At 35.8% G+C, this 14,131-nt stretch overlaps 1 protein-coding gene across 3 annotated transcripts in view; it reads right to left on the bottom strand.

Moving 5' to 3' along the window:
* Positions 1–14,131, bottom strand: part of LOC106873027 (FK506-binding protein 15) — a 92,848-nt gene that overhangs the window by 53,162 nt on the left and 25,555 nt on the right. For all 3 annotated transcript variants that reach the window (XM_014920230.3, XM_014920232.3, XM_014920231.3), the window contains exons 2-8: positions 12,090–12,184; positions 11,832–11,901; positions 7,259–7,328; positions 6,000–6,074; positions 5,110–5,208; positions 2,478–2,630; positions 560–628 (exon numbers count right to left, since the gene is read on the bottom strand). In XM_014920230.3, the coding sequence (XP_014775716.1) occupies positions 560–628; positions 2,478–2,630; positions 5,110–5,208; positions 6,000–6,074; positions 7,259–7,328; positions 11,832–11,901; positions 12,090–12,184 (631 nt within the window). The remainder of the gene's footprint in view (positions 1–559; positions 629–2,477; positions 2,631–5,109; positions 5,209–5,999; positions 6,075–7,258; positions 7,329–11,831; positions 11,902–12,089; positions 12,185–14,131) is intronic.

The following is a 14,131-nucleotide window of genomic DNA, read 5'->3' as shown; positions in this document are numbered from 1 at the left end:
GTAAGGCGAGACTTATTGATATGTAAACAGATAGGCGCAGGAGTGGCTGTGAGGTAAGTAGCTTGCTTACCAACCACATGGTTCTGGGTTCAGTCCCACTGCATGGCATTTTGGGCAAGTGTCTTCTACTATAGCTTTGGGCCAACCAAAGCCTTGTGAGTGGATTTGGTAGACGGAAACTGAAAGAAGCCCGTCGTATATATGTATATATATATATGTGTGTGTTTGTCCCCCAACATCGCTTGACAACCGATGCTGATGTGTTTATGTCCCCGTAACTTAGCGGTTCGGCAAAAGCGACCGATAGAATAAGTACTAGGCTTACAAAGAATAAGTCCCGGGGTCAATTAGCTCGACTAAAGGCGGTGCTCCAGCATGGCCACAGTCAAATGACTGAAACAAGTAAAAGAGTAGAAGTGAAATAAGATACTTTCAATCCTTAGAGTAAAAAGACACCAACAGCTGCATTTGGCTGTATCCAAACCATGATTGTATTAGAAAATGTGGATGCTTAATGTGTCATATACATTTGAGAAGTTCTATGGCTATAATGACTTACCTTAATAACTTTCCCTTTGCCAACTTTGAACCGAAATTGTTTATCTGTATTGACATTGGAATCAAACACCTATCGAAAGATATGAGGTGACAATATTATTGTATACATTGGAACTATAAAATAGATAATATTAATGAAAAAGAAAGGTATAAATAACTAATTAATCTGTGGTGTGCTGTGAATATTGAAACAATCTGTGAGTAACAGTACAACTTATCTGTCCTATTTTTCTGTGATTGTGTTTGTCTAGTGTAACATATTCACTGAAATGAACAAAAGTAGAATATACCTATCAAACTGAACTTTGACTCATTCCTTTTACTACCAATGCACCCGAGAGCACTCCCGGTTCTATGATACAAACTTCCTGTTTCCAAGTGATTTACATTAAAATCTTCCATCAAAATTTCATGTTAATTTATGCTTAAAATACCAGCTTAATAAGAACAAAATTTGAAATGATACATTTCTAAATCTCTGAGAGAGACTTAAGCAGTAGTGATATGATAAAGTAGTTGTATACTGTCAACTTAATGTGACAGTCCCAATAAGGGAATCATACTACGACTATTTAGCCCTAGGAAGTAGCACCGCTTCCTGTTGGCCTTGACACATTTCCTGTGTCCTTATGTTTACGAGGGGGAGACAAGCACCTCCACCCAGCCAAACCTGCATCCAGGGAAATGTTTCTGAGTTTTTGCTCGTCATCAGCCTGAAGTAGCATGACTTGCTGGCTGAAGATGCCTGTCTAGCTCTCGTAAACATATAATAATTCTAGTGAAATACATTCACTGATTACAAAAATTAGAAATGATACATTTCTAAATCTCTGAGAGAGACTTAAGCAGTAGTGATACGATAAAGTAGTTGTATACTGTCAACTTAATGTGACAGTCCCAATAAGGGAATCTTACTACTGCTATTTAGCCCTAGGAAGCTGCACTAAATTTTTTCATAATTTTCAAAATAAATTGAAACATTAGTAGTGTATTTTAAAAGAAATACAACAGTAACAAAAGGGTTAAAGCAAATGACTCAAGGAGAGAGAAAAAAACAAAACATTGTAACAGTAAAATTATATTGTAGCAGTACACTAGATTTATTAGACACCAATATTTTACTCTTTAGTTTCATATGAAAAGCATATTTGTTCCTCATTTCCTCAATACCACTGTAACAAACCTCATCCAATGTTACATTATATACTGCTGACTAAGCACTGAACTTCATTTGAAAATGATACAAGATATTCGAGCGAGATCGTTGCCAGTGCCGCTGGACTGGCTCTTGTGCAGGTGGCACATAAAATACACCATTTCGAGCGTGGCCGTTGCCAGTACTGCCTGACTGGCCTTCGTGCTGGTGGCACGTAAAAGCACCCACTACACTCTCGGAGTGGTTGGCGTTAGGGAGGGCATCCAGCTGTAGAAACTCTGCCAAATCAGATTGGAGCCTGGTGTAGCCATCTGGTTCACCAGTCCTCAGTCAAATCATCCAACCCATGCTAGCATGGAAAGCGGATGTTAAACGACGACGACAAGCCTTAGTAATATCACCGAAACTGAGTGTGACAGCTTACTTTGATTGTGAAGACATACAACAATAATTGTTTGTCATGTAGTCACAAGGCCAGAAATTTGAGTGAGAGGTGGAGTTAGCTGATTTTATGTACCCTTGTAAATGCTTGGTACTTTAAGATAAATGACAAAGTTGACCTCTGAGATTTTAACTCAACTTAAAAGGGTGGAATAAATACTACAAGAATTTCTGTCAACAATAGCATCTTGATTATAGAATTAAAAAATTGTTGTAAATGTCCACATGATAGGCTGGTTAAAATCAAATAGTCAATCAATACACGAAGACAACAAGATGAGAAGGAACAGTCTGAGATTTTTCATCAGACACTGACACATACCTGTCCAAGTTTTTTATTAGTAAGTAACCATCCAGTATATTTCACTTCTGCAGAGTCACCAGTCTCTAATGAATTGCCTTCTCCAAGAACCAAATCTTGGATAATTACAGTATCTAAGGCACTGTCACATAATTTTGATTTGGCAATGGCAATCTGAAATAAAAGTTTAGAATTGAATTAAAAAAAAAAATATTTGTCTTTGTTATTGTTTAAAAAAATTTCCTTATATCTGTTTTCAAAAGTGAACAGGTTGGATATTGTTACTAACGAATTATAATTGGATAATTTTCATTATCTTCCTACTCAAAACCTTGTAGGTGGCAGGGTACATATTAGCCCCTTTGCAACTAGCCTGCTTGAGACTACCTCTGGTTCCATAACACAAACTTCTTGTTTTTAAATTATCTAAATTAAAACCTGCCATCAAAATGTTAATTCATGTTGCAAACACCAGTATAATAATGAAAAAGATATTCTATTAAGTTCTTCATTATTTTCAAAATTAATTGAAACAAATGCAGTTATATTTCCACAGAAATGTAACAAAAAGGTTAAAGCAATGTGCTCATTCTAAGAGTACAATGCATTGCTTGTGACTGGATTTGCACCGTTAACCTTTCAGCAGGCAGCTCATTATCAGAGCCATTAATTCCTTCATATAAAGCCTTAAAAAATAATCTTAATAATACTAAAACTCTAGAAGACATTTGTTTCTGAAATATCTCAGGAATAGTATTTTTTATCTTAATTTTTTTACATATATATTTTCATGCAGTGCAGTATGAGGTTTTATGATATTTGGACCTCTATTTATGAATGAAAATGATTACACAATTTTTGTTTGTTAGTTCTTGATGAAAAAAAAAAAAACATGGCTTCTGTGATGTCAGCACACATACAGAATACACACACATATAATGAATGTCATGTGTGAATCAACACAAACACCCGTGCTATCTGTGACATATACACACACAGTCTTTGCGCTCTCTCTCTATCACTCTCTAAGAAAAAGAAAAATTCGACTTTTTGATGTACTGACATAGAGAAACATCTTTTTTGCAGAGATTACTTATTGTTTCATCATTTCAGATTTTATTCTATTTCATTCATTTGACATTTGTAATCTCTTTGTTGTTTTGATTTAATTTTCTTAATACGGCATTATATTCAAAAATAAGCACTGATTAATTATGCCATGTGGAAGGAGACGGGGATCATTGTGGTCAAGAGATGATGCCAGAAGGCATTGGGAAGCAGCAAGGGCAAGGAGACAACAAGAAACGGCTGAGATGACGGCAGGATAACAGAGTCATGCAACAAAGGGGGAGAGACTGAGGAAGATAGGAATGCATGTCTCCAGGATGTGAAACAAAGAACAAATAGCAGAAGACTTGCAGAAACGCCTGAGATGAGAGCTGCACGACTCTTAAACAACTGGGTGAGGAAAGAAAGGACAGAGGGAACAATGGAAGGAAATGGATCCACTCTTTCTGCTGATGTAGGTGTGGTCAATAAAATATGCTCTTACTGTTGTGCATTCTTATTCCATGGTGAAACTGCAAATTTCTGCTGCAGGAAGGGAAAAGTTTGTATTGGCAATTTACAGCCTCCACCAAATGAACTTATCCATTTATACAACAGCGATGACCATCTTCCAAAAGAATTAAGGAAGAACATCAAACTACCACTGCCTTTCCCAAATGACATCATTCGGTGAGAAAAAAGTTATTCCTAAAAGAAACATATGGAATCCCTCCGTTGACATTCATGGCCAGATCCATCACTATATTGGACAGTTACTGCCAGACCCAAATCAGCAAGCTAAATTCCTTGACATTGTCATGATTCCTAGAAAGTTAGCAATTAAAGATAGCTTTGTAAAAAAATTCATTGACTCTCTTTACTCTCTTTTACTTGTTTCAGTAATTTGACTGCGGCCATGCTGGAGCACCACCCTTAGTCGAGCAAATCGACCTCAGGACTTATTCTTTGTAAGCCTAGTACTTATTCTATCGGTCTCTTTTTGCCGAACCGCTAATTTATGGGGATGTAAACACACCAGCATCCGTTGTCAAGCGATGGTGGGGGGACAAACACAGACACACAAACACACATACATATATATATATATATATATATATATATATATATATATATGTATATACATATATACAACAGGTTTCTTTCAGTTTCCGTCTACCAAATCCACTCACAAGGCTTTGGTCGGCCCGAGGCTATAGTAGAAGACACTTGCCCAAGGTGCCACGCAGTGGGACTGAACCCGGAACCATGTGGTTGGTAAGCAAGCTATTTACCACACAGCCACTCCTGCGACTCAGAAAATTTTTTTAAATTTTCAATTTCAGTCTTAAACAAAGTGCATCGAATGATACAATGTAACATATCTGAAGAGCAAGATAGATAATTCTAGCAAGTTAGCATCTACAATAACAATTATCTTTGTTAATAAATTTTTATTAAAATACCATAAAAAAAAATATGTTTCAGTTAAATGACTCAACACTAAATAATTAGAACTAAATGACTCAATATTAAATATTAAATAGTTATAAGCAGTCTCGCTACAATTAAAGCAAATAGAAAATTGTGTTAAAAGAAATGAGCTTACTTCTCTTGCAAATTTATGAGCAATTTGTTCAGATTCGAACAAAATTGACCAACCTTGTTTTGCTGCATCATAGAACATAGCATAGTTATTTGGTTGCATCTAAACAAGAAAGAAAAAAAAAACATTGGTAGAGTTATTTCGAAAACATACAAGTTATAAACAACCAACAAGTAATAGTTATAAAAAGTGTATAATCAAAATTTTTATGTTAGATAAGGCAAAGCTAAATATATTTATCTCTGAGATTATCTTTTTGAAACATCACATTTCTTACAAGTGATATGGACACATTTATACAGCTATCTCCTTTTAAGTACAACTATCTCTCTCTCTCTTTCTTCTCAGTGGAGGTAGCCATGTATCTCCTCAGCAGCAAGACATCTTTTTCTGTCCTTCTGTTCATACTCTTACCTCTCATTACCTGACACAAAGCTACCTCCCTCAATACTACTCACCCTTGAGTTGAAGGGGCTTTGTCTTGCAAGCTACATGGAGACTGCACTGCTACTAGTGCCATTGTAAAAAGCACCCAGTATACTCTGTAAAATGATTGGCATTAGGAAAGGCATCCAGCAGCAGCAGCAGCAGAAACCATGCCCAAACTGACAGTAGAGCTTGGTGCAGTCTTCTGACTTGCCAGTTCCTGTCAAACCATCGAACTCATGTCAACAGAGAAGGACAATGTTAAATGACGGTGATGATCTCCATTATGAAAAATAAACTTTTATTTGATACACAACATATTTTTTACAGATGATATGACAACATATACAGCTATCTCCTCTTAAGTATTACTATATCATGATAGATAATTTAAATGAAGCATTTTTATAATCTAGTATTAGTAAAGAATTAAAATGAATAAATGAAGAAATTGTTGATTTTCATACAGTGAAAGTAAAGGACTTGGTAATTATTACATTGGTCACTTGCTTTTCTTTGGTAACATAAAGAAGTATTCGATACTAGAAAATGAAAAGTAAAATAAGATATAAAAATTGTCATTGTTAAGTAAAGATATACAAATAAGATGAGAAAAAGGGATGACACAAAAAAAAAACAGTAGTTATGTTATGAATTTCATTAGCTTACAGCTGTTTCTTCTAGAACAGTGGTCCCCAAAACTATTCAGGCTGCTGCCCCCTTGACACCCATCCCACATTCCTAGCACCTCCACCCCAACTAAGCATCACAAACATAGACCTCTTTCTGAAGCAAATTCAAAGCAACTGTATTTCACAAATAAAACTTAACCCAATGAACCCATTATTTTGTTGTTTTTACATGAATTGCTATCCCATTATCGCCTTACTTTTTACATGAATTGCTCTCCCATTATCACTCCACTGTTCTTCAATGCCCCCTTGCCCCCCCCCCCCCAAGGGGCAATACTACCCACTTTGGGAACAACTGTGCTAGAGGATGCAGTGGACTCGTTAAATGCCTGAATAACACCCTATAGCTTCATTGGAGCCTCGAATATGAAGTGCAATTTATTTGGGAAAAAAAAGGATTACATTTTTGCAATATACAGAGAAGGCATCACCAGTAAAAAAGTCATTGCTGATATAACAGAAACAGCTGTAAGCTAATGAAGTTCATAACAAAACCATTGTTTTTCCAGTGCCATCTCTTTTTCTTATTACTGCTCTATACCAGGGGTCTTCAAACTGTGGTCCGCAAGGACAAGACAGGGGGTCCGTGGACAGCAAATACTTTTTATGGGCAATTTGATTTTATATATGTTTTTTAATCGAAATCTTTTAATTGACAATAAACCTATTTGTTAAATACTGTTAAATAAATAAATGTAAAAATACATGTTATTTTAAGCAAATATTTATGTATAAATTTCATAAGCGTTCATAAGGGCGTCCCTAAGGTAAAGCCTGAAATATAAAGGGGTCCGCAAGTCAAAAAGTTTGAAAACCCCTGGTCTAAGATACCACACAGAATAAGTTTACACTGAAAATATACTGAACACACTATAAGTAATTATGATGCATGTATGCATACATATATATGATCAATTAATCAAAGAGAGAAAAAGACTAACTGACAGAGGAAATAAAAACAAACTCATTAAGTCATCTAATTTAGAAATGGTTAGCATTGGTTCTTGTTCTGATAGAAACAAATGGTAACATACCTCTTTGTTGGAATCATTTGACAGAATTGCAGCTCCCAATTTACCTTGACTTTTATGTTCATTTCCAACACTGAATAATAATCAAAAATGCAATTATGTAAATGTAAAGAATATTCAAAGTTGGTGGAATTTAAGTTTAAAACGTTCATTATATAGAGATGTATTTTTAACGATCAAAATAATTACTTGGCATACTTAATAGAGGAGATCTTAGAAAAATAAACATAGCAGTTTTCGGTGGAATTTTCAACTTGTTACAATAATAATTTCACACACATGTAGGTGTGGCTGTGTGGTAACAAGCTTGCTTCTCAACCAGATGGTTCTGGGTTCAATCCCACTGCATGACACCTTGGGCAAGTGTCTTCTATTATAGCCTTGGGCCAACCAATGCTTTGTGAATGGATTTGGTAGATGGAAACTGAAAGAAGCCTGTCATATATATAACATACATACAGATACATATGTATATGTGTGTGTGTGTCCCCATAACCACTTGACAATTGGTGTTGGTTTGTTTATGGCCCTGTAACTTAGCAGTTCAGCAAAAGCGACTGATAGAAGTACTTAGCTTTAAAAAAATAAGTCCTGGGATCGATTTGTTTGACCAGAACCCTTCAAGGTGGTGCTCAAATGAACGAAACAAGTAAAAGAATAATACAGACACAAAGTCTCATGGGTTAGCAGTTAAGGTGTTGAACTCCTGAATATAAGATCAAGAGTTCAATTTTCAGACTAGGTGTTCTTGAGCAAAAGCACTTCATTTCATGTTGCTCCAGTCCATTCAGTTGAAAATGGGCAGCCTAAGTAGCTGGGGGTTAACCCAGGTTAATAGACTGAGGAAGGTTTTGTACTCTCATCAAGTGAACTGCCTCAGTGACTGGGATAAGCTTTGGCTTAGTGAGTCTGTAGGCTTGAGACAGACTGTTCTTAAAGACAAATATGTGCATGCGTGCAACTTGTCTTTCACTTGTGGCCATGATGGAGTACCTTGAAGAATTTTTAGTCAAATGAATAGACCCTGGTACTTATTTTTTAAAGCTTAGTATTTATTTTATCGGTCACTTTTGCTGAATCACTAAGTTATGGGGGACATAAACACACCAACATAGACACAAAAACACACACAGATATATATAAATAAATAAAAATAAAAAATAAAAAAAGGGGTTTGTATGATAGTGTATAGAGGAATATATTATTCAAAAGAGTTCCAACTCTGTTTTTAAAGTTTTATTTATCTTAATATATAAATCTGAAATTGTGTGTTTGTGTGAAGCCTTTTTGAATGTTTATAGAAATCCACATTTTCCACTTTTTCGTAAAAATTTTTACATCAATGGAATTTTCTCGATCTGAACTTTCCAGTGCAGTAATTAGATTTTTAAAATTCCGTTTACTTTGTGTGATTTAAGGGAGATTTAGCTGTTGTTTCTAGCAACTTTTATATTTCATCCCTGCTACCTGGAACGCCATTCTTACACATGCGCTCAACATAAAAATATAGAGAGTAAGAGTAAAAGAGGGAGAGGGAGAGAGAGAGAAAGTGATACATACAACGTCATAGATTAAACTTTCATCTCAGTATTCTTTACTTATTTTTCATAACATAGATACGTAAAAACACACACAACCACACATACATGACCTGTGACAACAACATACACATTGCTCTCAATCTCTATTCATTTCTCCCCCTCTTCCTCTCTCGCTCTCTCAAACGTATACACGTGCAAGTAAACAATCATTCACATCATGGTATATTTACAAAACATTGATGGCATAACTACAGAGTTGTATCCCCCAACTTTGGAAGATCATAACTTTCATAAAAATGAATATTTTTTAATGAAATTTTCTATGCATATATTATTTATTATGTAGATTCCAAATGTACAAAAATTTTCGGTGAAAGTGTTTTGGAAGGGGGTGGGGTACAATATTCGGAAATTCCACTTAAATTCCTCTTAACTTCCAGGAAAATGAATATTTTTTCATGAAATTTTGTACAAATGTACCTTGATGTATGTACATTTCAAGCATGTAGGAATTTTGAAGGAAACAACTGCAGGTTATTTTTGAGAAGTGTTCCCCACTCGGTGGTGTTTCGGAGCAAGTCGTCCATATTTGTTTCATTTTTCTCTATTATGTGCTTATGTGTATCCTTAGATTTCTAATGAAGTAATAGGCAGTGAAGAGAAGCAGTCATAAGAAAACTTTTAACTACCCCTATTCCTTTCTCTCCCCCTCTCTACCTCTTCCTCTCTCAAAAGCATACATGTGCAAGTACACAATCATTCAGTAAAATATAACTCATGTTCGTCAATGTTTTGTAAATTTACCCCGATTTTCACTAGGGTGTTAGGGCTAGGGTTTTAGGGTCAGGGTTAGGGTTTAGGATTAATGTTACGGTTACGTTTTTTAGGGTTAGCGTTAGTGTTTAGGGTTAGTGTTAGGATTAGGGTTGGGGTTAGGGTTATTCCTTTCTCTCCCCCTCTCTACCTCTTCCTCTCTCACTCTCTCAAAAGCATACACGTGCAAGTACACAATCATTCAGTAAAATATAACTCATGTTTGTCGATGTTTTGTAAATTTACCACGATTTTCACTAGGGTGTTAGGGTTAGGGTTTTAGGGTCAGGGTTAGGGTTTAGGATTAATGTTACGGTTACGGTTTTTAGGGTTTAGGGTTAGTGTTAGGATTAGGGTTGGGTAATCGTGCGGGTGTTAATCTGAAAAATTAGATATGTGAAAAGTACCGACACTGCCATCTATTATAACTTTTGTTGTTCTGTTTAATATATACATAGATTATGCCTCCAAAGAAGAGAGTTTGCTGGGGAAAGACAGCAACAGACTGCAGTAATGCACCACATTCCAGAAGCTATTTTGAACATAATGCAAAATGGTTCATCAACATCTTCTGCCCAATCTGATAGAATTCTGGCAAAACTGTGTAGCAACAGATCGCCAGCAATTGCTTCATCAGAAATTGTCGTCCTAGCTCCTGCTAAAAGGGATTACCCTGCTATGTATAATCAGGGCAGCGCAAAAAGTTGTTTTGCACAAGCATTTCTATAGCCAATTACACGGATGAAATTTACGTATGCTTAATAATTTTACGCAAAACAGCCTTCAGACTTTCCCTATTAATTTCATCGTCTTTTGAATTATGAACATATTTACATCATAAGGGTTTTTTCGTTGTAAGGCTTTCTTTTTTAGTTGATTTTCAGCTAGCAAGACTTATCGTAGATGGCATAATAAGTCACACCCGGACAAGGTCGGGTTATACTGCTAGTATTCTTATAAAATTAATGTGGGATATAGAATATGGAATATATAATATAAATAGTAAAATGAAATGAAGTATTGAATGTCTTATTGAATAAATGAAATATTGAGTATTAAATATATAAGGACTATATATATATATATATAAGTTTTATAATTATAATCATAATTATAATTAGGGTTCAGCAAAATTGCTTCACCACATACCAAAATTTTACCCTATATCTGTGTGTATATATATAGATTGGAGCCTGGTGTTGCCATCCAGTTTCACCAGTCGTCAGTCAAATCGTCCAACCCATGCTAGCATGGAAAGCGGACGTTAAACGATGATGATGATGATATATGACCAGCTTCTTTCAATCTCTGTCTACCCAATCCACTCACAAGGCTTTGGTCAGCCCAAAGCTATAGTAGAAAACACTTGCCCAAAGTGCCACACAGTGGGACAGAACCCAGAACCTTTGTGGTTGGGAAGCAAGCTTCTTACCACAGAACCACACCTGTACCTATCCTATAGAGAAAAATGTAAAGAAATATGTTTTGGATAAAAGAGTTTATGAACAGTTTATAAACATTAATAAACTTGGAGAAATATGTCAGTAATTACAAAAAATTACAAATAATCTTCAAACATCATCGTTGTTTTTGTTGATGCCTACTTGCATGGGTCAGGTGACAGCAAGTTGCAGTAGGCTTTTCTCCTGCTGAATGTCCTTCCTGTTGCCAACTTCTCAGTGAGGTAATAATCTCCCAATATATTGAATAACAAACAGCCTGGACATGTTCACATGGCTAACTGAAAACAACCAACACCATATGGACGAGCCACTTGTTTACAAAGATTGAGCAACATATCAAGACATGTCAAGAAGGCTGGGACATACTTTTGGGGATAGACTGCAAACAAATGACAGCATTAGTGAAGCTATTATTTATAACCAGTGAACAAACAGATGCGTAGATGAGGGAAATAAGAACTCACACAAACACATTACATGCATAAACACACACGCACGCTGGGCGTCTTTTAGTTTCTGGATACAAAATACACTTGCAAAACTTTGGTCAGCCTAGGGTGAAGAAGCAAACTTCTTAACACACAGCTATGAATGACAAAATAAATATAAAAAAAAATTTATCTTTCTTCCCAATATAACAAATTTTATGCATGAAATACTTTGTAACTAATTTCACATTCAAAAAGAAAAAAAAGAAAATCCAAGCAGGCTTTTGCTTTTATCTTAAGTTTCGGGAATATTTTAATTAGAAATACTAACTATTTGAAAGCTTGAACTGCGCAAGCCATTGTCAATGCAGGTGTACTTTCTGAAGCAGCAGATGGACTTTCTATGCAAAGAGAACCAAAAAATAAAATTAAAAAAGGTGAAGTTCATTTAGAAAAAAATGGTGAAATACATCTAAGACAATCAACAATAGCAGAATGTAATTAACAAGTCTGTAAAATATTCTTAGTCACTGAATAATTTTATAGGGGTATGGAAAGAAAAAAAAAAAAGGAAAAAAGGGTAACATACCTTTTTTAGGCTGTTTTGGGGCTGTGTAAGTGAGGCTTTCATTCCCACCTCTATTCGATTGTTTATCAATGTTAAATAAGTTAGCCAACTTAGATCTGTAATAAAAATGAGAATAATAATGATAATAATAATAAGCATAACAACAATAAAAATGTCTAGTACAATAAAGGACAAAATAAATTAATAACTATTTTATTTACTTGTGTACAATGCAAGTAATTTAATACAAAATCATCATGGTCAAAATGTGGAATAGCATTATATTTGAGAGTGTACATATATACATACATATAACATTTAGCGTCTGCTTTCCATGCTGGCATGGGTTGGATCGTTTTGACAGGAGCTGGCTGGGCAAAAGACTGCACCAGGCTTCAGTGTCTGTTTTGGCATGGTTTTTGCAGCTGGAGGCCTTTCCTAACATCAACCACCCCGCCATACATAGAGGAGGCGACAAGGGACTGAGACTTCTGGTGATTTGCTGTGCTTGAGAAGACATGTCAAGCTAAGTAAAATAGTGGCCACCCATACATACTACATACAGCCATGGCCTTTACCATGACACAGCCCCTCACACAATCTGCCCTCTGTCAAAACTCCCCCACAACCCATCTTCCCACCACCTGCTGCAGCCCCCTTACACTATCCCTCATGTACCTATCCGTATACTCACCATGCCCTCACATATCTACTATACCCCTTTCCCAGCCACTCCAATTTCCCACACCGCCACTTGCTAGTCACTTCACCTTCTCTAAACATCTCTCCTCATACTCTTATGGAACATACCCCTCTATCCCCTCTGTACCACTTACACTCTCTCCACCATCTCTCTCTCTCTCATTTCTCTCCTTTCTGTTTGTACCGGGATAGCCAAGTATCTCCTCTGTAGTAAGACATCTATCTCTATCCCTCTATTATACTTTAACCTCTGAATTGTCATAAAGCCACTTCCCTTGGTTCCACTCCCTCTCCCAGCTGAAAGGTCTTTGTCTTGCAAGTTACTTGGTAAATCCACTGGTGTTGGTGCCACATAAAAAGCACCCAGTACACTTTGAAGTGGTTGGCATTAGGAAGGGCATCCAGTCATAGAAGCCATGTCAAAACAGACAACGGGACCTGGTGCAGCTCTCTGGCTTGCCTCGATCCTGTCAAACTGTTCACTCTCAGCCAAAATGGAAGATAGACATATGATGATGGTGGTGATGACATATATAACAATGGATAAAATATTACTGTTTTTAGTTAAAAGTGATGCTGAGGTGTTCAAGACTGAACATAAATGTGACCCCTCATAATATTCAAAGTCAAAATATTGCACGTGAACTGTCATCGCAATGAACTTAAATAAATACAACATATTGCTAGAAGTGGCAGGCTGTTACAAGGACTTAGAAAGAGAGTCTATTTCATTAAAAGTTACTGAAAAAGAATGCAGATAATTATTTAATATACTGGAACTGTCCATATTCAACAACAGAAAACAGTCTTGGTAAACAATATACAGAAAAAAGCTAGTATGATCATGACTAGAATATCTTTCATCACAGGTTTTCTCAATTTCAAGAACAGACATGAAATTAAACAACAATTATCAGCATATGTAGTAGATCTCCTACAAGTATCAGCATTACAATGATAACAGATATCCCAGGGCACCACTACATGTGTTTCAACAGCATGTTTATTTTGGATACGGGTACAGATGTGTAACATAGTAGGTAATAGTATAATAACTTGGTGAGAGGTATCAACTGGAAAATATTCAGTGAAATATCACCTGAAGAAATGATAGTTTCTTCAGGTGATATTCCACTGAATAATAATAATAATAATAATAATAATAATAATAATGATAATAATTAATTCTGGTTTTATTGGCCACAAAGGCTAATATAAATTAAAAACATGTAAGGACAAAGACAGGACGACGGTTACAAAGGGTTTTGTCCGAAAAGAAAACGTTCGTGTAAACAGTGAGGAAAACAGAAAAAGATATAACAAATAAAACTCCCAATAGGGGGAGGCGCTTCGAAAGGTTA

Source organism: Octopus bimaculoides, chromosome 1 (assembly GCF_046866305.1).
Source record: "Octopus bimaculoides isolate indiv1 chromosome 1, ASM4686630v1, whole genome shotgun sequence".
NCBI classification, from domain to species: domain Eukaryota; kingdom Metazoa; phylum Mollusca; class Cephalopoda; order Octopoda; family Octopodidae; genus Octopus; species Octopus bimaculoides.
This window is presented reverse-complemented; position numbering and strand designations above follow the sequence as displayed.